Source organism: Mustelus asterias, unplaced genomic scaffold (genome assembly GCF_964213995.1).
Source record: "Mustelus asterias unplaced genomic scaffold, sMusAst1.hap1.1 HAP1_SCAFFOLD_1425, whole genome shotgun sequence".
Lineage (NCBI taxonomy): Eukaryota > Metazoa > Chordata > Chondrichthyes > Carcharhiniformes > Triakidae > Mustelus > Mustelus asterias.
The window spans coordinates 38,793-63,368 of NW_027591370.1; the positions used below are offsets into that span (position 1 = coordinate 38,793).

The 24,576-nt window shown below is 41.7% G+C and overlaps 1 protein-coding gene across 1 annotated transcript in view; it reads left to right on the forward strand.

Moving 5' to 3' along the window:
• The window catches only part of LOC144488265 (epidermal growth factor receptor substrate 15-like 1), a gene marked incomplete at its 3' end in the record, with an annotated part of 86,301 nt that overhangs the window by 33,584 nt on the left and 28,141 nt on the right, over positions 1-24,576 (forward strand). Inside the window, exons 4-6 of the mRNA XM_078206306.1 lie at positions 2,138-2,210; positions 8,318-8,479; positions 22,697-22,894. Of these exons, the coding sequence (XP_078062432.1) occupies positions 2,138-2,210; positions 8,318-8,479; positions 22,697-22,894 (433 nt within the window). The remainder of the gene's footprint in view (positions 1-2,137; positions 2,211-8,317; positions 8,480-22,696; positions 22,895-24,576) is intronic.

The following is a 24,576-nucleotide window of genomic DNA, read 5'->3' on the forward strand; positions in this document are numbered from 1 at the left end:
ATATTATACTCCATTTCCCAGATTTTAGCTTACTCATTTAACCTACCGGTGTCCCTTTGTAACCTCTTTATGTCCTCTTCACAATTTGCTTTCCTATCTATCTTTGTCATCATCAAATTTAGCAACCATACATTCAGGCCCTTCATCCAAGTCATTCATATAAATTGTAAAAAGTTGAGGCCCCAGCACTGATCCCTGTGGCACACCACTTGTCACATACTGCCAACCAGAAAATTATCCATTTATGCCGATTCTGTTTCCTGTCAGCTAGCCAATCTTCAATCCATGCTGATATATTACCACCTACACCATGTCTTTTATTTTCCTCAATAATCTTTGATGTAACACCTCATCAAATGGCCCCTTCTCGAAATCTAACTACAGTACATTCACTGGTTCCCCTTTAACCACAGCACATGTGACTCCTTCAAAGAACTCCAATAAATTGGTTAAACATGATTTCCCTTAAACAAAACCATGTTGACTCTCCCTGATTGCTTGAAATTTTTCAAGGACCCTGCTATGACATCCTTCATAATGACTTCTAACATTTTCCCTATGACAAATGTTAGGCTAACTGGCCTGTAGTTTCCTGTTATCTGTCTCCCTCTCTTTTTGAAGTAAAATTTGAAGTAAAGTTTATTTATTAGTGTTACAAGTGGGCTCACATTAACACTGCAATGAAGTTACTGTGAAAATCCTCTAGTCGCCACACTCCGGCGCCTGTTTGGGTACACTGAGGGAGAGTTTAGCATGGCCAATGCATCTAACCAGCATGTCTTTCAGACTGTGGGAGGAAACCGGAGCACCCGGAGGAAACCCACGCAGACACGGGAGAACGTGCAGACTCTGCACAGACAGTCACCTGAGGCTGGAATTGAACCTGGGTCCATGGCACTGTGAGGCAGCAGTGCTAACCATTGTGCCACTGTGCCGGCCCTTTACATTTGCTATCTTGCAATCTAATGGAACCTTATCTGAATCTTGAATTTTGGAACATTAACACCAGTGCATCAACTATCTCACTAGCTGCTTCTTTCAAGACCATAGGGTGAAGTCCGCCTGTCTCCGGAGATTTGTCAGTCTGCAGTTTGCTCAATACCACTTCCCTGGTGGTTGTAATTTTACTGAATCCCTCCCTCCTTTCCATTTTCTGATTTACAGCTATCTCTGGGATGTTACTTGTGTCCTGTATAGTGAAGTTCGATGCAAAATACCTGTTCAATTCATCCGCCACGGCCCTGCTTTCCATTGTCAATTCCTCAGACGCACTTTCTATAGGACCAACTCTCACTTTGTTAACTCTTTTCTTAATTAATTATCTACAAAAACTCTTACTTTCCACCCTTATATTACTGGCTAGTTTTCTCTCGCACTCTAGGTTTTCCGTCCTTATTAAACATTTTGTCATTCTTGATGTTCTTTATATTCTTTCAAATCTTCTGACCTGCCACTCATCTTTCTGTGACTATATGCTTTTCTTTAAGTTCAGTATTATCTTTAACTTTTTTTTAGTTAACCAGAGATGATGGGCCCTCCCCTTGGATTTTTTCTTTTTCATTGGAATGTGTCTATTCTGTGTGTTCTAAAATATTCCTTTAAATGTCTGTCACTGAACTGCTATTGATCTATCACTTAAGCACATTTGCCAGTTAACTTTAGCCATCTCCTCTTTTATGCTCACATGATTCCCCTTGTTTAAGTTTAAAATGCTAGTACATATCTATCGCACCCATTGTTTCCTCCTTAGCTACACTGCTAGTTACAAACCCATTTGTCAAAACATGAATTCTGGTTCATAAATCCATGTGGACTCTACCTAATCGTACTGTGATTTTCTGAAGCAGTGCGGCAGCATTCGCTGTTATTTTCTTGTCATTTCAGCAATTATTAGATTAATTGAAAGAAAAGTACTGGGGATGTTGGAAATCTGAAATAAAAACAGAAAATGCTGGGAAAATTCAGCAGGTCTGGCATCTGTGGAGAGAGAAACAGTTAATGTTTTGAGTCCAATATTACTTTTAAAAGATCAATCCATATATCTTACTTTTCAACTGTGTAGTCTTTTCGAACAAGTGTTTTGTTTTTTAAATGTGCTTTTGGGTTTGTAAGATGCATGATGGTATGTTTGTTTCAGGGAGAAGTATGTACTAGAGCAGGACATCCGAGACAAAGAGGAGGCCATCAGGCAGAAAACTAATGAGGTACAGGTATGTGTGTTGCCTATACGAATCTTAGTGTCTTCACTATATTGGTGAATTTGTGATCATAGAGTAATTGGACATTATTTTGGGCCTAGAGTAACTTGCGCAATGACCTCTCCACCTCTGCCAAACCATAAAACATTAAACATTCCTGGTGAACAGTAGCCAGGCATTGCCTGTGAATCATAGAATCCCTACAGTGCAGAAGGAGGCCATTTGGCCCATTGAGACTGCACCAGCAACAATCCCGCTCAGGCCCTGTTCCCGTAATCCCACGTATTTACCCTGCTAATACCACTGTCACTAAGCGGCAAGTTAGCATGGCCAATCCACCAAACCTGCACATGTTTGGACTGGGAGGAAACGGGAGCACCCGGAGGAAACCTCCGCAGACACGGGGAGAATGTGCAAACTCCGCACAGACAGTGACCCAAGCCGGGAATCGAGCCCGGGTCCCTGGTGCAGTGAGGCAGCAGTGCTAGCCCCCGTGCCGCCCCAAGATGTAGGTCACTAAGTGAACGAAAGAGCCTCCCTTCCATTGGCAACAGTAGATACATAGAAACTGGAATGGGAGGAATATGAAGGAACAAGAAGATTGACATTAGGACGCACTGGCAAAACTTTACCCCTTTAATGTGCACAGAATATGCTTTGATGTATACATTCAAGCTGAAGTCCAGTGCAGGCTTGGCTACTGCCCACAAATCTGAGGAGGGTACTCTTCTACTAGATACAAATAAGCTTGCCTGGGTAATTCCCATATCACCTCCGGCCTCAAACTTCTGTCAAGACATTTTTACTGTCTGTGTGTCCTGAACTTGCCCTCTTGTTCTTCATGAGTTGTAAATATGCAACCACACTTTTTCCCCTACTGTTGAAATCAATATTCAATGCAGTCATGACAGCCTCCTTGTTTTTATACTCTCTACCCCTGTTTATAAAGCCCAGAATTCCATATGCTTTATTATGCCTTATAGTTGGAAATCTTTATTTGTGGTTTGTGCCAGCAGCTGAGAAGTTCCAAGAACCAGGAAACCATCTGAGATCAGGGGAAGAGGGGAAACAAGGGTAGGGAAAAGAGGAAACTATTCTCTCTGTCTCTCCTCACCACCTACTCCCTCTGTGATTTTTAGGTCCTACGACTCCTCTGCCTGACTTATGTGAAATGTTTAAAGTGAAATACCTTTATCCCTGTGATGGAGCCGAGCAAGAATTCAATGCTTGATACAGTACAGCTTTCACTCTGAATGCTGAATGAAGAGATCTCCATTACAAAGAAGCTGCATTTTTTCTTACTAGATACCACCTCAAACTTAACCTGTGTTTCCCATGTTTTAAGTTGCAAACAGACATTGTATATTTCATGTTGTCCATACTTCACAATATGCCAGTGTCTGTTTCCAAGTGCAGTTTGTATCTATTAAAATGCAAAATATTTGAGACTGTCAGTAAATGATAAACATAAGAACATAAGAAATAGGAGCAGGAGTAGGCCATCTAGCCCCTCGAGCCTGCCCCGCCATTCAATGAGATCATGGATGATCTGAAGTGGATCAGTTCCACTTACCCGCCTGATCCCTATAAACCCCTAATTCCCTTACTGATCATGAATCCGTCTATCCGTGATTTTAATATATTCAACGAGGTAGCCTCCACCACTTCAGTGGGCAGAGAATTCCAGAGATTCACCACCCTCTGAGAGAAGAAGTTCCTCCTCAACTCTGTCCTAAACTGACCCCCCTTTAATTTGAGGCTGTGCCCTCTAGTTCTAGCTTCCTTTCTAAGTGGAAAGAATCTCTCCACCTCTACCCTATCCAGCCCCTTCATTATCTTATAGGTCTCTATAAGATCCCCCCTCAGCCTTCTAAATTCCAACGAGTACAAACCCAATCTGCTCAGTCTCTTGAACAGGTTTCACTGCAGTTAAGAGTGAAATGATATCGTACTTTTGATAGAAGTACGAGCCCACCTACTTTTTGCAAAATAAGAATCTAGATGGGCTAGAGGAGTGAAGGGATTGGGGAGTATAGATTCACAAATTATTATAAGCAGCAACACAGACGATCAAAGCTATAAAAGGTAAACAAACCAATGGGGTACATCTTGAGAGGAATAAAATTGAAAAAAAAAGTTATGTTAAACTTCATCTAGAAGCTTGGTTGGATTATATTTGGAGTACTGTGAACAATCCTAGTCTCCATTTATAAAATGGGTACAGAGGCACTCGAAGTTGCAGAAAAGGTTTACAAGGACGATATCAGAACTGAGAAGTTAAACCTATAAGGAAAGATTAAACAGGCTGGGGTTCTCTTTATTACAGAGAGGACTGAGGGGGATCTTTAAGATTATAAAGGTTTAATAAGTTAGATGTAAAGAAGCTGACTCTGTTTGAAACGGAATTTCAAACTGGCCATTAATATGTCACTAAATCCAGTAGGGATTTCAGAAGGAAATTCTTCACCCAGAGTGGTTAAACCGTAGAATTCTCTACCACAAAGAGTAATTGAGGAGAATAGCATATATGAATTTCAGAAAAAACTAGATAAGCATGAGGGAGAAGTATTTAGAAGGATGTGCCAATAGGGTTCGATAAAGTAAGGTGGGAGGAGGTTCATGTTGAGATAAACACCAATGTGGGCTATATCAGCCAATTGGCCTGTTTCTGTTCCATTATTCTGTGCAATATCTAACAGGTTATTTCTGAAGTGCAAATTTGTTGCTGAAAATGGCAGCTAAATTGCACGCAACAGGGTCCCACAAATTAGCAATGTTGATTTGCTAGTTAGTCTGTTTTAATGGATTTTTTTCATTCATTCATAGGCATAGGCTTCGCTGACTGGGCCAACCAACATTTATTACCCATCTCTAATTGCTCTTGAGAAGGTGGTGGTAAGCTGCCTTCTTGAACCGCTGCAGTCCATATGGTGTAGGTGCACCCACAGTGCTGTTAGGGAGTTTCAGGATTTTGACACAGTGACAGTGACGGCATAGTAATATATTTCCAAGCCAGGATGGCGAGTGTTCCCATGTGTGCTGTCCTTCTAGGTGTGGAGATGCCAGCGTTGGACTGGGGTGGGCACAATAAGAAGTCTCTCAACACCAGGCTAAATCTGAAAGGCATGCTGGTTAGGTACATTGACCCGAGTGTGGCGACTAGGGGAATTTCACAGTAACTTCTTTGCAGTGTTAATGTAAGCCTTATTTGTGACTAATAAATAAACTTTAAAGTTCAACAGGTTTATTTGGTATCACGAGCTTTCGGAGCACTGCTCCTTAATCAGATGAGTGGCTCAGCTGATAAAGGAGCAGCGCTCCGAAAGCTCGTGATACCAAATAAACCTGCTGAACTTTAACCTGGTGTTGTGAGACTTCTTACTGTCCTTCTAAATAGTAGTGGTTGTGGGCTATGGTGGTGCTATCTAAGGAGCCTTGGTGAGTTCCTGTAGTACATCTGTAGATGGTATGTACTGCTGCCACTGTATGTCGGTGGTCAGGGCAGTGAATGTTGAAGGTGGCGGATTGGATGACAATCAAGCTGCGTCCTGGATGGTGTCAAGCTTCTTGTTTTTGGTGTTGCACTCATCCAGGCAAGTAGAGAGTAATCCTCTACTTGATGATGGGGATATTTGTGGAACCTCCTCCTCCATTGAGTTGTTTATTTGTCTACCACCATTCACGACTGGATGTGGCGAGACTGCAGAGCTTAGATCTGACCTGTAGGTTATGGGATCACTTAGCTCTGTCCGTCACTTGCTACTGTCACTGTTTGGCACTGAGTAGTCCTGTGTTGTCGCTTCACCAGATTGACACCTCATTTTTCAGTATGACTGGTGCTGCTGCTGGCATGCCCTCCTGCATTCTTGATTGAACCAGGGTTGATTCCCTGGTTTGGTGATAATGGTAGAGTGGTGGAGTTGCCAGGCCATGAGGTTACAGACTGTGGTTTAATACAATTCTACTGCTGCTGATGGCGCACAGTGCCTTTGGTTGCCCAGTCTAGAGCTGTTAGATCTGTTTGAAATCTATCACATTTAGCACAGTGATAGTGTCACACAAAATGATGGAGGATATTCTCAATGTGAAGACTTATCCCCACGAGGACTGTGTGGTGGACCAATGCATCTGTGACAGGCAGGTTGGTGGGGGCAAGGTCAAGTATGTTTTTCCCTCTTCTTGGTTTCCTCACCACCTGCTGCAGACCCAGTGTAGCAACTATGCCCTCGGTAGTGTTACTACCAAGTCACTCTTGGTGATGGACATTGTAGTCCTCCAACCAAGTCTGCACCCTTGCCACCCTCCAAGTAGTGTTCAACATGGAGGAGTACTGATTCATCAATCGAGGAGGGTTGGTACATGGTAATCAGCAAGAGGTTTCTTTGCCTATGTTTGACCTGTGCCATGAGACTTCATGGGGTCCAGAGTTAATGTTAAGGATTGCTAGGGCAACTTCCTTCTGACAGTGCCGCCGCCACCTCTGGGGCATTACATACCCAGGTATGGTGGTGTATGGGATGTTGCGTGTAAGCTGTGATTCCGTGAGTGTGACTATCAGGTTGTTGCTTGACATGTCTGTGAGACAGCTCTCCCAATTTTGGAACAAGCCCCTAGATGTTAGTAAGGAAGGCTTTCTCAGGTCGATAAGACTGAGTTATTTCTGGTGCCTAGGTCGATGCTGGCTGTCTGCCCAGTTTCATTCCTTATTGACTTTCTGGCGGTTTAATACAACTGAGTGGCTTGCTAAGCTATTAGAGGGCATTTAAGAGTCAACCACATTGTTGTGGATCTGATGTCACATGTAGGTCAGACTGGGTAAGGATGGCAGATTTCCTTCCCTAAAAGAAGCAGATGAGTTTCTAGATTTTTATTTATTGGATTGAAATTCCACTGTCTGCCTTGGTGAGATTTGAACACAGATCCCCAAGTGTTCTGGGTCTCTGGATTACTAGTCCAGTGACAATACCACGATGCCATTGCTTCCCCCTTGGAACTGAGTTTAAACTTTGGCCCAGACATCAGCGGTCTCTTTTCTCTTGGAATAATGCCATGAGGTATTTTAAATCCAATTACACTGCCAAGTGGGTCCATGATTTCATATCTTATTTGAAAGACAACAGAATTCAATATTCCCTTAGTCCTAAAGTATTAGTTTAGATTACATGCAAAGTTTGTAATGCTGCTTGCATTCACAACCTTCTGACACAGATGTGCTATCGACCATGTCAAGCTGGCTACAAGTCCTGTAATTTTCTTTACAGGCAGTAAATGATATCGGTATATCTAATCATCTGAGATTGTCCAAATGTGGCCCCCATCCCCTGAGCTCATGTTTCCTTGGACAGCAGTTTTTTTCTCCTTGGCTTATGAGCTTTTCAGGTGGATATAAAAGATTTCATGGCAGTAAAAGGAAAGCAGGTAGTTTCCCTGGTGCCCTGGCCAGTATCAACACAGCCAGAAACAGAGCATCTCGTCAGTTAGTTTTAAACCTGACTTCAAATCAGAGTTCAGCTGAAGCTGCGTTTTTTTTTAAGTTGATGGTAGACCAAAAGAAAGCTGGGAAGAGCAGAGAGGGTGGTCTGCATGCAGAAGCTTGAAGCACCAGATGTTTTGTTGGATCCAGTTGTGTGCTCAAAGTGTGAAATGTGCAGATCATCCCAAATGATTCCACTCGTACCCTGGGAATAGTTTTTATTGATCATTTCACCACAGGGATATATGAGTGGGTGTTGACAGAGGGAAATAAATCTTCACTTGGAATTCCATATCTTGAAGACATGCTGGTCAGGCTGAGCGGAGGCTGGGAAATGTTGGCCAGACATTGCAGCTTCCCTTGAAATCTGCCTCAAGTGGGGAATAACACAATATGCATAATCAGTAGAAATAACATTATATATGGTGTGCCTTCTTGTAGTGGGCAAGGTCTGTGATTTTAAATCACTCACATGAATAAAGATAAAGCCACTGAGGCCTTCTGGAATATTCCATTAATTGTTAGGTATAATCAACAATTGAACATATGACTCACATTTCTAAAGCAGGTTTTAAAGTTTGGGATAGGGTGTACTATTGTTGGAGATGATTGTATTACCAAAGGTTGATTCTGTTTGTGTTGGCAGGAGCTACAGAATGACCTGGACAGAGAAAATAATAACTTGCAGGAGCTGGAGTCCCAGAAGCAGGCTGCTCAGGATAGGCTGGATGAAATGGACCAGCAGAAGGCCAAGCTTGAGGACATGCTTAGTGACATCCGGCAAAAGTGTCAGGAGGAGAACCAGACGGTAAGAACAGGGATAACCTGGGACCAGGAAACCATAAACAACCAAAGTGAGTGAGTTTTTAATGCCAGGTCCTTTCACAACTGTGTTGTCGCATGAAGCTTTGAAGCAGTATGCAATAGAATTGAGCACTGGTCTAAACTGTCTCGGAACCCTATTGGGCTCCAGGTCTCTTGGACTTCTGTGACAACAAGGACCCTTCACTTCTAATACCGCACATGTACTGTATCTCTGCAATTCTTTTCAAAGAGTTGATGTGGTGTATCCTTTCACTTTGGGATCTGAACTTGAATCATTTGTCTGCAAGCGGGAAGGTTTTGTGTTACTTTTTCCTATCTACATCTAAGGGACAAGGCCTATAATAGCAGCAGAGCTGATGAAGAATAACGAATCCATTATAAGTGGTGATCAGCTGATAATTCTGAGTATTCTATAGGAAGGAAAAGAGGATAAAACTCAAAAGGGTTATACAAAAGTAAATTGTGCCACTGATTCTGCTTATAAATTTAAAACTATTATTGATTTTCTGTTACATCAGACATTTGCTTGAAATTTCAGCCTAATTCGGCCTCAATCCTAAGATGTGCAGGTTAAGTTGACTGGCCATGCTAAAATAGCCCCTTAGTGTCCCAAGATGTGGAGTATAGAGTATAAAAGCTGGAGTCTGATGATGCAGCTGTATAGAACGCTGGTTAGGCCACATTTGGAGTACTGCGTCCAGTTCTGGTCGCCGAACTACCAGTAAGGACGTGGAGGCGTTAGAGAGAGTGCAGAGAAGGTTTACCAGGATGTTGCCTGGTATGGAGGGTCTTAGCTATGAGGAGAGATTGGGTAGACTGGGGTTGTTCTCCTTGGAAAAACGGAGAATGAGGGGAGATCTAATAGAGGTGTACAAGATTATGAAGGGTATAGATAGGGTGAACAGTGGGAAGCTTTTTCCCAGGTCGGAGATGACGATCACGAGGGGTCACGGGCTCAAGCTGAGAGGGGCGAAGTATAACTCAGACATCAGAGGGACGTTTTTTACACAGAGGGTGGTGGGGGCCTGGAATGCGCTGCCAAGTAGGGTGGTGGAGGCAGGCACGCTGACATCGTTTAAGACTTACCTGGATAGTCACATGAGCAGCCTGGGAATGGAGGGATACAAACGATTGGTCTAGTTGGACCAAGGAGCGGCACAGGCTTGGAGGGCCAAAGGGCCTGTTTCCTGTGCTGTACTGTTCTTTGTTCTTTGTTTGTTAGTGAGGGTAAATACATGGGTTACGGGGAGAGGACCTGGGTAAGATGCTCTGTCGTTGCAGACTTCATGGACCAGATGGCTTCCTTCTGCACCGTAGGGATTCTATGATTCTAAATGTGCAAATGGATTGAATTTGGAACTCTGAGAAAGAATGAATCAGTGTAAGAAACAGTACAATTGGAATTGATTGTACACAGTGAAAATGCCTGGAAGAGCATGTAGGATCAGGCATTTGCAGATTCAGAGGAACAAGAGAGGACTAATCAAGCCTCAGAAAAGTGAGGGGAGTGTGCGTCAGTTGGGCTGATTCGATCAAACCTTCATGCTGCAAATTAAATTGCCCATGTTCAGGGGTGCCATTATTGGCTTCAGCTGGAGCTGTGATAGGGAAGTATTGGGAATTTTATGAATGGGTCAGTCTTTATTATAGTCACTTGGTCCCTATGTATAAGTTGCAACCTTGAATTTATAACCCTTTTGAATTTTGCTTTCTCTTCAATGCAAAGTTTTCTCTGTTTTCAGCACTTTGTTCTCTGTGTTCAGTATTTTTAGTTTGAACATTATCGTTACTTAAAGCTGATAAACTTAGTAAAGACTTTTCCCTATGTAAAATCCTTGTGATTGAACTAACACATCTAAAGGTGTGTAAAACTCCTTTTACTGTTGTGCAATGTAGAGTGACTTAGCAAGTATAACAATGTGGATAAATTGGTAACGAAAGGTACAAATTTGAATGACACATTTTGGCAATAAGGCTGAAGGTACTGCCCCACCAAGCTGAATTGGTGAGTACACTCTCTAGTTTGGAGAACTGAGTTATGAAGACAAGGAGCTTTACAGGCCCAATTCCCAATCTGCGCTGAGTTTGCTCATTTCAGTAGAAACAAAATTTGCCTACTGTCTTACTGTAGATTGTAAATACCTTTGGACTAAGATGTCTCCAAAGTCCTGCTCCCAATCACTTTGCAGGATCTACTGCTTGACGTGTGAATCTGTACACTTTGGGTGAGGACAGGATAAGGTTCAGTTTACCCTTCCCCAACTCTCCCCTGGTCACTGTCAATTAGATCATCGATCCAAGTTCATAATTGAAGATTGACAACTTGAATGAGGTTCTGAAGGAGACAAATGACCGAAATTATATTCTGATGTTGGTAAAATGGTTTGGAACATAGAAAATAGGAGCAGGGGTAGGCCATTTGGCCCCACGAGCCTGTTCTGCTATTCAGTTAGATCAGGGCTGATCAACCCCAACCATTTTCCCGCACTATCCCCATATCCCTTGATGTCTTTGCTATCTAGAAATGATCCACCTCTGCCTTGAACATACTTAGTGACCGAACCTGTACAGCCCTCAGGGCTAGAGAATTCCAAAGATTTACCAGCATGTTAATGAAGAAATTTCTCCTCATCTCTTACTCTGAGACTGTGTACCCTGGTGCTAAGGACTCTAGCCAGAGAAACCATCCTTCGAGCCTGTAAGAATTTTGATCTCATTGAAACCACCCCTCATTCTTCTAAATTCTAGAGAATACATGCCCAGTTCCCGCAATATCTCCTGACAGGGGAACCCAGCCATCCCAGGAATCAGTCAGATGAACTTCTATGGTAAATATAACCTTCCTTGGGTGAGGAGACCAAAGTCTTATGCAATACTCCAGGTGCAGTCTCACCAAGACTCTATACAATTGTCTTGTATAGAGACTCCTTTACTCAAATCCTATTACGCTAAAGGCCAACATACCATTTGACTTCCTAATTGCTTGTTGCATCTGCATGTTAGTTTTCAGTGACTTACGAACAAGGACATTCAGATCCCTTTGGACATCAACACTTGCCAATCTTTCACCATTTCAAAAGATACTCTGCACATCTGTTTTTTCGAGGAAAATGGATAACTTTGTTTTTCCACATCAAATTCCATCTGCCCACTTACTTGGTCTATCTAAATTCCCTCGAGATGACTTTGCACCCTCCTCGCAATTTATATTCCCAGCTAGTTTTATGTCATCAGCAAACTTGGTCCCCACATCCAAATCGTTGATATAGATTGTGAATATTTGGGACCCAAGCGTTGATTCTTGCGGTTGTCCAACAGTCACAGCCTGTCAACCTGCAAATGATCCATTTATTCCTCCTCTTTGTTTTGTGTCCCTTCACCAATTCTAAATTTGTACCAATATATTCCCCCAATCCCATGTGCTCTAATTTTGCTTATTAACCTCTTGTGTGGGACCCTATCAAAAGCCTTCTTAAAATCCAAATACACCAATAATAATCCCCCTTATTGATTCTGCTAGCTACATTCTCAGAAAACTTGAATAGGTCAGTCAAACATGATTTCCCTTTCATAAATCTATTTTGACTCTGCACAGTCATACCATTATTTTCTAAGTGCTCCGTTATCACATCCTTTATGATAGATTCTAGTATTTTCCATGGTAGATTCTACCATTTTCCCTACTACGAATGTCAGGTTAACAGATCCATAGTTTCCCATTCTCTCCTTTCTTAAACAGTGGGTTACATTTGCTACCTTCCAATCTGCAGGAACCATTCCAAAACCTATAAAATTTTGGAAGATGACCACCAATGCATCCACTATCTCTATAGCTACCTCTTTCAACACTCTGGGACGTGGATCATCTGATCTGGGGTTTTATCAACTTTCAGTCTCATTAATTTTTACATTATTAATAATTGCTCTTTTATTAATAATTTCTTTCAATTCCTCATTCCCGGTAGTTTCTTGGCTCTCCAGTATTTGTGGATGTTTTTTTGTACCTACCTCCACAAAGACAGAAATAGAGTATTTGTTTATTTTCTCTGCCATTCCTTTATTCTCTGTTATAAATTTTCCTGTCCCTGCTTGTATTGGACCCATAACCAATCTTTTCCTATAACTATAGAAGCTTTTACTGTCCATTTTTATGTAAACTATTGCTCCCATATTCTATTTTCATTTTATCAGTTTCTTTGTTCTCCGCCGAATTCTAAAAAGCCCCCAATCCTCAGGCTTACTTACTACATTTTTTTGGCAACTTTATGGGACACTTCATTTGATCTTGTATATTTGCATTCTCTTTTTAGCCACGGTTGGGTCATGTTTCCTGTTGGGTTTTTATGCCTCAAAAGTATGTATATTTCTTGTAAACCTTGTATTAATTCTTTAAATGCAAGCCGTTGCCTGTCTACAGTCATACATTTAAATATAAAAACATAGAAGATAGGAGCAGGAATAAACCATTTGGCCTCTTGAGCCTGCTCTGCCATTCAGTAATGTCATGGTTAATCCTCTATCTAAACCACCATACTCCCACACTCTACCCATACCCCTTGACACCTTTAGGGTCTAGAAATCTATCTATTTCCTCCTTAAATATATTCAGTGACTTTCTGTGGTAGAGAATTCCATAGGTTCACCACTGAGTGAAGAAATTTCTCCTCACCACAGTCCTAAGTGGCCTAATATGTATCCTGAGACTGTGACCCTTGTTCTAGACCCCCAACTAGAGGATACAACATCCCTTCTGTAATGATGACCCTGATGAAGTGTCATGCAGACTCGAAACGTTATCTCTGTTCTCTTTCCATAGATGCTGTCAGACCTGCTGAGATTTTGTAGCATTTTCTGTTTTTGTCCCTTCATCCAGTCTGTCCAGCCCTGTCAGAATTTTATACGTTTTAATTAGATCCTCTCTCATTCTTCTTAATTCCAATGAATACAGGCCCATCGCCCCAATCTCTCCTCATGTGACAATCCTGCCATTCCAGGAATTGGTTTGGTGAATCTTTGCTGTACTCCCTCTATGGCAAGTATATCCTTTCTTAAACAAAGAGACCAAAGCTGCGTACAGTACTCCAGGTGTGGTCTCACCAGGGCATTGTACAGCTGCAGTGAGACACCCTTGCTCCTGTGTTCGACTTCTCTTGCACGGAAAGCCAACATACCATTTGCCTTTCTCCCTGCTTGCTGTTGATGTTTGATTTCATTGACTGGTGTACGAGGATACCCAGATCCCTCTGTATGTCAACATTTCCCAATCTATCACCATTTAAATATTACTCTGCCATTCTGTTTCGCCATCTGAAGTGGATAATTTCACATTTATCCACATTATGCTGCATCTGCCATGTATTTGCCCACTCAGCAAACAACTTTGAAATATTACTTTTGATATCCTTATCCAAATCATTGATGAATATTATGAATAGCTGGGGCCTAAGCAGTGATCCCTGCGGGACTCCACGAATCACTGTATGCCACTTCAAAAGATACCCATTTATTCCTACTCTGTTTCCAGTCTGCTAAGTTCTCAAATCTCAAATTCCAGTTCTCAAATCCGTGCCAATATTTTACCCCAATCACATGCACTTTAATTTTGCACACGTGGGATTTTATCAGAAGCTTTCTGAAAATCCAAATACACCATTTGGTGTACACTATACCAAATACACTATACCTGAGATGCATAGGATAGAGGGATTAGTGGGTAAAATATGTAGAGATATGGGGGTAGGGCCTGGGTGGGATTGTGGTCGGTGCAGACTCGATGGGCCGAATGGCCTCTTTCTGCACTGTAGGGTTTCTATGATTCTATGACCACATCCACTGGTTCTTACTTATCTACTCTACTAGCTACATCTTCAAAAAACTCCAGTAGATTTGCTAAACATGATTTCCCTTTCATAAATCCATGTTGACTGTCTATTCCAGTTGATATTTTCTAAGTGTTCTGTTATTGCAGCCTTTAATAATTGACATTTTCCCTACTACTGATGTTAGGCTAAGCAATCTGTAATTCACTGTTTTCTCCTTCCCTCTTTTTTTAAATACTGGGGTTACAGTTGCCACCCTCCAATCTGCCGGGACTGTTCCAGAATCTACAGAATTTTGGAAGATGACAACCAGTGCATCCGCTATTTCCATGCCCACCTCTTTAGTACCCTGAGATTAATCGGCTTTCCTTCCCATTATTTTCTCCAGCACTATTTTTCTAGTAATTTTCTAGCACTATTTATCCAGTAATATTAATTTGCCCCAGTTCTTACTTCTCACTCAACCCTTAGTTCCCTATCATTTCTGGGAAGTTATTTGTGTTTTCCTCTGTGAAGAAAAAACTAAATGTAGTTTCCCAATTTCCCACAGTCAACTTGTCCCTCATATCTTTGTACTTTCCTTTGTTTAGATTTAAAACCCTAGTCTCTGATTGAACTACATAACTTTAAAACTTAATGTAAAATTTCATTATATTATTCTTCTCTAAAGGCTTATTTACAATGAGATTATTAATTAGCCCTTTCTCATTGCATAATAGTAGATCTTAAATAGTCCACTGTCCAGTTAGTTCTTTGACACATTACTCTAGAAAAGCATCCTGTATACATTCTAGGGACTCATCCTCCACAGCATTAGTGCTAACTAAGTTTACCCAATCTGTATGTAGATTGAAGCCCTCCATAATTACTGTATTACCCTTGTTACATGCACCTGATTTATATTGTGTCCTAGATTACCACGACTAGATGGCCTATAAACAACTTCCACCAATGTTTGCTGCCCCTTGCTGTTTCTTAGCTCCACCCAAACTGATTCCACATTGTTTTCAGATGGGAAGAGGGAAAATAAGAATGGAAAGAAAAAGTTATTTGGGAGTTATCAGCATTGCATCACGAGTCTGGTTCCAATGACTGTGTAAGCTGTTCAAGGTCCAGTTGTGTGGTTTATGTTATTGTCTGAATCCCTCGAGAGTGTTATAGCAAAGTAATTCCTCCAACCAGCTGTTTGGTTGTATAGAATTACCATACACTCTGCAGAAAACAACTTGCTCCTGCATCCTTCCTTCCAGTTCAGTTCGGCTGCACGTTATCACTGAGCATGCCAGAAATAATGTTCCAATAAATCATCAGGTTTTGTAATTTATTTTCAAAGTATCATTCCCATGTGGCCTCTGTCGTCTTAGGCAGCTTGTGTGAGCTGGAAGGTTGGGGTAGGGTGGTCCAGGTCACCACTGCTTTCTACATGGCCACCATCAGTGCTGTTCAGTGCCTGCCCGTCAGCCAGTTTTGTCTTTCCCCACGAGGCAGACCACTCCCTCGCACAAATGTTTTTCTAAATGTCAGCCATTAACTCTCAGGGCTGTGGCTGTGTTCCCAGATAAACCTTTGGAGTATTGCATTTTTTTTACATGATTCCAAAAAATATGTGCACATGTTTCAGCTTGTTTGAAGAATTTTCCCTATAGTGTTGAACATTCTCTTTATATTAACCATTGCAAGATGGTGGAGTATTATCAAAGTTTCTCGTTGGATTGGAATGTTATGGACTGACCCAGACTGTGTACATAATTCTTACTCATCTATTTTCCTTTTTGTAAACTTTGTTCTTATTGAATTGAAGAATGCCAGGGCTGAGAAAAAGGGATATTTTCAAATTTTGCCATTTAGTCAGTGCCAAATGCACTCAGACGGAGTGAGTTGGCGGGTGAAGCTCACTGTTGTCTAACTTTCTGCCTTCAAAACAACCTGAGAAAAGTGTTTCCCTTCTTTCACAGCAGTGCCCTCTGAGAGATTGGTTGATTTCAGTTGTTCGGTGTATGCTCATGCCCACTTGAATCTGTTTCAAAATCAATTCAGTTTGGTTCCGTTCACCTGGGTAATATTAAGCTCATTTGATCCTAGTTCCCAGAGGTCAATAATGCCGTTCTAACAGGCTATTATATATATTTTATATATTGTCGTCTTTAATGTATTGAAAAGAACTTTTCTTAAGAAAAACACAGCATATCCAGTTTTTCGTGAGCAAACGCAATGGGAGACAGATGGCTGATTTCTCTGTTATTGATCTTGACATCACTCATTATTGACATCAAAACCCCTTATTCTAGTGTAGACCCACTGGGCTGTGAGCATTAGCTTGTCTGCACAGTAATGTGTAATAGTTATTGCAATTGTCAAATGTTGTCTTGTACTACAGTTACTTATCTGTTTGTGTCGGAATCCATTGCATGACTTGCTCAGAATAATGCAAATCTTGGTGAGAGCCCTGTTCATGCTCTTCTCATGAACGCCTCATTGAAGGTGCCTGCTTGTCACGGCGAGTACAACCTACAGTTTCCTCCTTATATCCAGATAGTTGATTGAATCCTTTGTATTTCTCCTGGCCTGCAAGTTACACTAACAGTGTCATACTTAAATTCTCCAGGAACAGAAAACACCGGAGTCAGGATTTTGCAGCCTGCCCATTGATATTGACAAGGCAACTAAAATCAGGTTCCTGACCCACAACTGATTACGCATAGTGCATTCAGAATGTAATTGCTAATCAACAGTTATACTTTGCTTGCTGCACCTGCATGTCTCATGAAGGAGCAAAAATGATATGTTAACCTTTTTTGCAAGGGCTTTGGAGAATAAGAGTATTTAAATCTTACTGCAATTATAAAGGGCTTGGGTGAGACCATACCTGGAGTACTGTGTACAGTTTTGGTCTCCTTACCTCAGGAAGAATTGTTTCAGAGGGAGGTGCAACAAAGATTCACTAGACTGATTCCTGGGATCAGGGATTTACTTGCCCTTTAAAGAGAGATTGATTGGAATGGACCAATACTCACTGGCATTTAGAAGAATGAAAGGTGATATGCTGGAATGTGTAAAATTCTTTAAGAGTTTGACAGGATAGATGCTGAGAGGCTATTTCTCTTATTCTCTGTATTTGGAGAGTCTAAACTTGGGGACCAGGATGTCAGGTTAAGGCATAAGGCATTTAAGGACCGAGATGAGTGATCTCCAAAGATGTGCAAAGTCCAAAGATGTGCGGGTTAGGTTGATTGGCCATGCTCAAAATTGTCCTTAGTGTCCTGAAATGCGTAGGTTAGAGGGATTAGTGGGTAAATATGTAGGGATATGGGGGTAGGGCCTGGGTGGGATTGTGGTCGGTGCAGACTCGATGGGCCAAATGGCCTCGTTCTGTACTGTAGGGTTTCTATGATTCTATGATCTCTTCGCTGAGAACCTTTGGATTCTCCACCTCAGAACTGTGAATGCTCAATCTGGGAATATGCTCAAGACTAAAATTGACAGAGTCTTGGGCACTAAGGAATCGAGGGATGTGGGATTGAGCAGGGAGGTGGCATTGATGTGGACGGTCGACAATCATCTTACTAAATGGTAGAGCAGGCATGAGTGACCATATGAGCTACTCCGATTTCTTATGTTTTATGTAACTTTTGGGGACATTGATTAATCTTGAGAGTAGATTACTTGTTGTGCTTTACATTTCATAATGCTGCTGTCCTCAAAAAGTGCACATGTCTGACTTAATGGCCTATGTTATTCGGCTGCGAATTTAAACTACTTTCCAGGTACTTTAGTGTTACAAAGTAAAGGTCAGGAGTCGACTCAAAATCTCTTAAACATTTTAGGTACCAAACTCAAACTCACAACAGTTGCAACACCTCTTACACTTCAACATTAACTCTTAACTTAAACTCTAACTCTTTAACTCAACTTTAACACTTCAACTGAAATGAATACTACCCGGTTTCTTGAGCGAACTGGCTTGGTCTGTTCCTGATGTAGATTCTTCCATGTGGTTCTTAGTCTTCTCTGAAAATGTTGCTTCAGGGCACATTTGTGATGGTTGGTCTCTGGCTTTTCGCTGAAGACAAAGGTCTGAAATACGTCTTTATCCTCAAACCGTCCCAATCTTCCAGAAAGTTCCCTGCACTCAGCCAATGGTGCAACCGGAAACCCATCACATTATTTGATCAGGCCAATGGAGTTACTCACAAATAACTCCATAATGTGTAAAAATCAGGATCAGTAGAGAGCAAATAGCCCATGCCTTCGTGGCTGTGGTCATCTGATCCCGTTGGAATCACGGAGCAGTCTAGATGGGTAAAACTGGCAATGGGAAGTTGGAACTTCCTGTGCAAGTACAGTTGATATGCGTCTGTCCGGACTTCCTCAGGGTCCTGACATGCTTCAGTGTCCATGTAGGAAGATTTGGGTCCATGTGAGTATGGGAAATTGGCTAACATGTAGAATTTTGTAAAACTGTGTGCTTTTCCCATCATCATCATCATCACGCTCTTGGCAAACTCCAAGATCCATTTCTTAAGCTGATTAACTCATGAGCTATTTCTAAAACAGCTGCTCCAACTATAACCAATGAGCAATATTCATAACTTTATTTTAGTTGATTTGGTATTCTTTGACTGGCAGATACTTCTGTCTGCCATGCTGCTTCTTGGTAAATTCAGAACACTCCTATTGAGTAAAGACTACTATCTAATTTTCTGCTGCAACTGTTCCTTTAGTTCACACAGTATGCACTCTTTTTTAAAATGCACCCATCTTTAACTGCTTCACAGAGCTGTGGCTCTGCTCCCTCACCCACCCAAAGAAATCCCTTCAATGCATCTTTTCTTCACCAGTTCTAAATACCTGGCACTTTCTTTGCTTTGAGCTCCAGACAATATTCCAGTAATAGTATTGAAGAATTGTACTCCAGAAATTGCCATGCCCCCTTGCCAAACTGTTCAGTACTGTTACAACACTGGCATCTGCCCAATATTGTGGAAAATTGCCCACGTATATTCTGTACACACAAATCTGGACAAATGCAACCTGGCCAATTACTGCCTGATCAGTCGACACTTCATCATCAGTAAGAAGATGGAAGGGGTCATCAGCAGTGCCACGAAGTGGTACTTACTCAGAAGGGGAATTTCACAGTAACCTCATTGCAGTGTCAATGTAAGCTTGTGACTAATAAATAAACTTTTAACTTTTTAATAACCTGCTCAATGACACTCAGTTTGAGGTTCGATGGGATCACTCGGCTCCTGACCTCATTACAACCTTGGTTCAAACATGGGCAAATGAGCCAAACTCTGAGTTGAGGTGAGATGTGATATCAAGGCACATTTGATGGAGTGAGGCATCAAGGATCCCAAGCAAGTCCGAGGGAATTGGGAAAAGCTCTCAACTGGTTGGAGTCATGCCTTGTGCAAAGGAAGATAGCTGTTGTTGTTGGAGGTCAGTCATTTCCACTCCAGGACATCACAGCAGGAGTCCCTCAGGGTAGTGGCCTCGGCCCAACCATCTTCAGCTGCTTTATCAATGACCTATTATAAAGTCAAAAGTGAGGATGTTTGCTAATGATTGTACAACGTTCAGCACCATTCGCAACTCCTCAGATATTGAAGCAGTTCACGTCCAAATGCATCAAAGCCTGGACAGTATCCAGGCTTTGGCTGACAAGTAGCAAGTAACATTCACGCCACACAAGTGCCAGGCAGTAAGAGAGCGAATTTAACCATCGCCCCTTGACATTCTATAGCATTACCATCACTGAATCTCCCACTATCAACATCCTGGGATTTACCATTGACCGGAAGCTGAACTGGACCCAGCCATATAAATAAATGTCATGACTACAAGAGCAGGTCTGAGGCTCGGAGTCCTGTAGCACATAACTCACCTCCTGACTCCCCAAAGCCTGTTCGCCATTTACAAGGCATAAGTCAGGAGTGTGATAGAATACTTTGCACCTTCTTGGATGAGTGCAACTCCAGCAACACTCAGTTATCTTGATAGCGTGCAGAACAAAGCAGCCTGCTTGATTAGCATCACTTCCATGAAGATTCAATCCCTGCACCACCGATGAACAGTAGCAGCAGTGTGGGCCATCTACAAGATGCATTGCCAAAACTCACCAAGGCTCTTTAGACAGCAGATTCCAAACCCACAACCACTACCACCTTGAAGGACAAGGGCAACAGATACGCGGGAACACCACCATTTTCAGGTTCCCCTTTAAGTCACTCGCCAGCATGACTTGGAAATATATTGCCATTTCTTTACTGCCGCTGGGTCAAAATCCTGGAACTCACTCCCCAACAGCATTATGGGTGTACCTCTACTACATGACCGTAGAGGTTCAAGACCACCACCTTCTCGAGGGCAATTCATGATGGTAATGAATGCTGGTCTACCAGCAAAGCCCACAACCCTTGCATAAATAGAAATAAAATACAGACTGCAGATCTACCTTTCCATGAGCAGCACCACAGACAATCCACTCGTTAATATATAAAGTGATATTTACTGTGTCTTACTGCTGGCAATATGCTTTATGATAGACACAAATTTCGTATTTATAAAATTTTCACAATCAGATCTCTGAGTAGTGATGAACATTAAACAGAAAAAAACCCTTAGAGCCAGAGCAAATCAGAACTCAATACTTGGCAATGTGCAAAAATACTCTCAATTTCGTTTTAAAAATGAGTTTAAAAAGTCTTTCGCCTGGAGTTTGCTGTCGGCAGTAAAGTGGCGTAAGTTTCTCAGAAAGATTTAGCAATCTCTATGCCGTAGATTTCCCCTTTCCTGATACTAGTTTGAATCTGCTACCAAGTCAAGCCATCTCCAGACATACAGTCAACAATAATGTCTTCAATTGTCAATCACACAAACAGTAAACCAGGAAGTAAAATGCACTGATTATCCTTCACTTCTAAATAAGTTTCACAGAGAACTAAACAACTGATTGGGGTATACATATGGGATTAAGGTAGGTTAAAAATGTGGAATTATTTTATCATGGAGAAATTTGATACTCCACAATATAGAATTAGTTTTTCAAGGCCAGATAGGTTGTCGTTAGTAATTCTGAACTTAGTATGCCAAATCAAAAGCAAGTTACACCTCATTCAGCAAGGTGCAACTTTTTCAAATGTCTTCCAGTGAGGTTAATAATGTAAAAGAGGAAGTTCTCTTAAATTCAGTGTTTTCTAATTGTTTTGCGTATTTCAGTAGTGCGCCCTAGGGAGGGGCATAGAATTACTGATAACTTCTGCATTTCTGTGTTTAATTGCACATGTATGTACTCCAGAATCTGCTGTCAGTTTCAGAGGCATATGACAGTGAGTGCAAGTGATTTTGCAGTCACTGCTACTGAAAAATCCAGGTCTCTATGTTTTAGCTCACACAAAGAGCTATCATGCTCACTTGGAGAGAATTATCAACTGCACTTGTGCATCTAGCTTGTAGCTTGACATGGTTTGAGCATGTGCTCTATGGAGATTTTCCTGGCATGGATCACCATGATGCTTCCAAGCAATCCCTGCAACTTGACTTTTCAAGCTCTAATAATAATTGAGTTCACTGTTTCAAATGATTTCACAATAAGTGGGAACATGGACTTTAGAACCATGTTATAGGTAAGGTTTAATTACAAAAAACCTCTGGAAAGACTGAGAGAAACTGACTCCAGCAAAGGTTGGGGGGGGGGGGGGGGGGGGGGGGGGTGGCGAGCATTGATTAAATGGTTACCGCTGATTTATGTTTTGTGTGGAGAGATGGCAGAATTGCTAAATATAATCCCTAAAGCTTCAATGCAAATTTACTTTCCATGAAATAAAAGCAAATTTAACCTGTTTTAGTCATCTCAAATCAATGGTCCTACATATGTTGTATGAGGAATTCAGAAACCTATATTATCTGAACAGAAAAGATGCCATGGGAGATCTGGAAATGAGGGTTTGTGTATGTGGACACAGTATATATCCTGTAAATAATCAAACTGTTGAATATTTTGCATCCTTTGAACCCCTGACAGCGTCTTTAGCGCATTGCTGTTCAAAGCAATCATCTTGTGTTTTAATCAAGTAATTCTGTGTTAGCTGATGTTGAATTTAAGGTGTTTTTGGTGACTAATGCATGGTGGTGAATCATTATTATGTAAACTCCACTTGACGTACTGTAGCTGCAGCTTCTATTGTCCAGAGAATAATACACTTTTTTTTAAGCCGATAGGCATTACATGTGATGTGATTAAGCCTCAGACGTAATGAAATCTTTGAATGTTATGTTTGAACGACGCATATTGTGTACTATATTTTCTCAGGATTTGTCGATAATTGTCACATTGCTGGTATTGTGTGATTTAATCATTTTGAATTTATGTGGGGCAGATTTCATCACTGAAGACGCAAATCTCAAATCAAGAATCAGAAATGCAATCCCAGGAAGAGGAGCTAAACAAAGCCAAGACAGAGCTGAATAAATTGCAACAGGAAGAATCGCAATTAGAACAGAGTATTGAGGCTGGCAAGGTTCAACTTGAGACTATCATTAAATCACTGAAATCTACCCAGGATGAAATTAATCAGGTGAGAACTATATATATATGGAACTATATATATGTACTTCTGCTTTTCTGTGTGCCCCGCTGTCTCGGTAGGTTGTTTGTAAGGGAGGATAAAGAAATCAATGATGTCTCTACAAATCTGCAGAAGAAATACATTTTTGAAAGGACCAGTGATTTCAGGTTCAGATTCCTAAATTGGAGGGGGCAGAAAGAACCAGCTCCATCTCCTCCTAACCCCTGCTCCCCACCCCACTTCACCCCCACAGCTTTGTTTTGTGTAGAAATTAACAAATTGATTATGTACCCTTAAAGATTTTGTTTAACACCTGGAAGTTTAATTCAGAGTCTTCAACTCCCATGAACTCTCAGAAATGTTGTCACCATCCTCTGACATTACTGCATGTGGTTTAAGCTGGTCAGGATTCTATCAGTTACAACTTTGTGGAATAACTTTACCATGATTTGACATGGAGGTAGGTTTTTGGGGTGCACTCACCCTGAAGGGAGAATGGAAGGCAGCTTATGGTTTTCCGGCTTCTGGGTGCTGACTTGTGTCTGCATCTGCCTGTTACTTGGTTTTATCAGCTTTTGAAGTCATAACGTGTGTGCGTCAGTTGATAAATCATTGAGTGACAGAGGAGTTGTGAACAAGGAGTCTTGTTACTCAGACACAGGATCATTCTTCTGGGCCTCTGTTGTCCATCACTGAACACCCTACACTTCTAGATAGAGCCAAATGTGTTGTTATTCTTATAGACAAGATCGCCAGTGAGATCCATTTTTGAACAATATAGCAGATTATAAAATTAAGGAAAGCCTGCCTGTTAGTAGTCAGATAAGGCAGAGGTTAATTATAAAACATACTCGTTTAACACTTTGGCATTTTGATGAATAACAACGGAGGAAGCTTCATAGCTATCCCCATCCTCAGTTATGGGGCAGCCCAGTACATTAGTGCAAAGACCGAAGCTCAAGCATTGGCAGAAATCTTCAGCCAGAAGTGCCAAGTGGATGATTCATTGCTGTCTCCTCCAGAGGTCACCACCTTCAGCCAATCAATTCACTCCACATGATGTCAAGAAATGACTGAAGGCACTGGATACTGCAAAGGCTATGAGCCTCGGACAATATTCCAGCAATAGTACTGAAGACCTGCGCTCTAAAACTTGTCATGTTCCCCAGCCAAGCTGTTCCAGAACAGCTACAGCACTGGCATCTGCCTGGCAATGTGGAAAATTGCCCAATAATGTTCTATACACAAAAGCAGGACAAATGCAACCTGACCAATTACAGCCTGATCAGTCATCTCTTGATCATCAGTAAAATAATGGAAGGGATCGCTAAAGGTGCTACTCAAAGAACAGTACAGCACAGGAAACAGGCCCTTCAGCCCTCCAAGCCTGTGCCGCTCATTGGTCCAACTAGACCATTCGTTTGTATCCCTCCATTCCCAGACTGCTCATGTGACTATCCAGGTAAGTCTTAAACGATGCCAGCGTGTCTGCCTCCACCACCCTACTTGGCAGCGCATTCCAGGCCCCCACCACTCTCTGTGTAAAAAACATCCCTCTAATATCTGAGTTATGCCTCGCCCCTCTCACCTTGAGCCCGTGACCCCTCGTGATCGTCACCTCCGACCTGGGCAAAAGCTTCCCACTGTTCACCCTATCTATATCCTTCATAATTTTGTACACCTCTATTAGG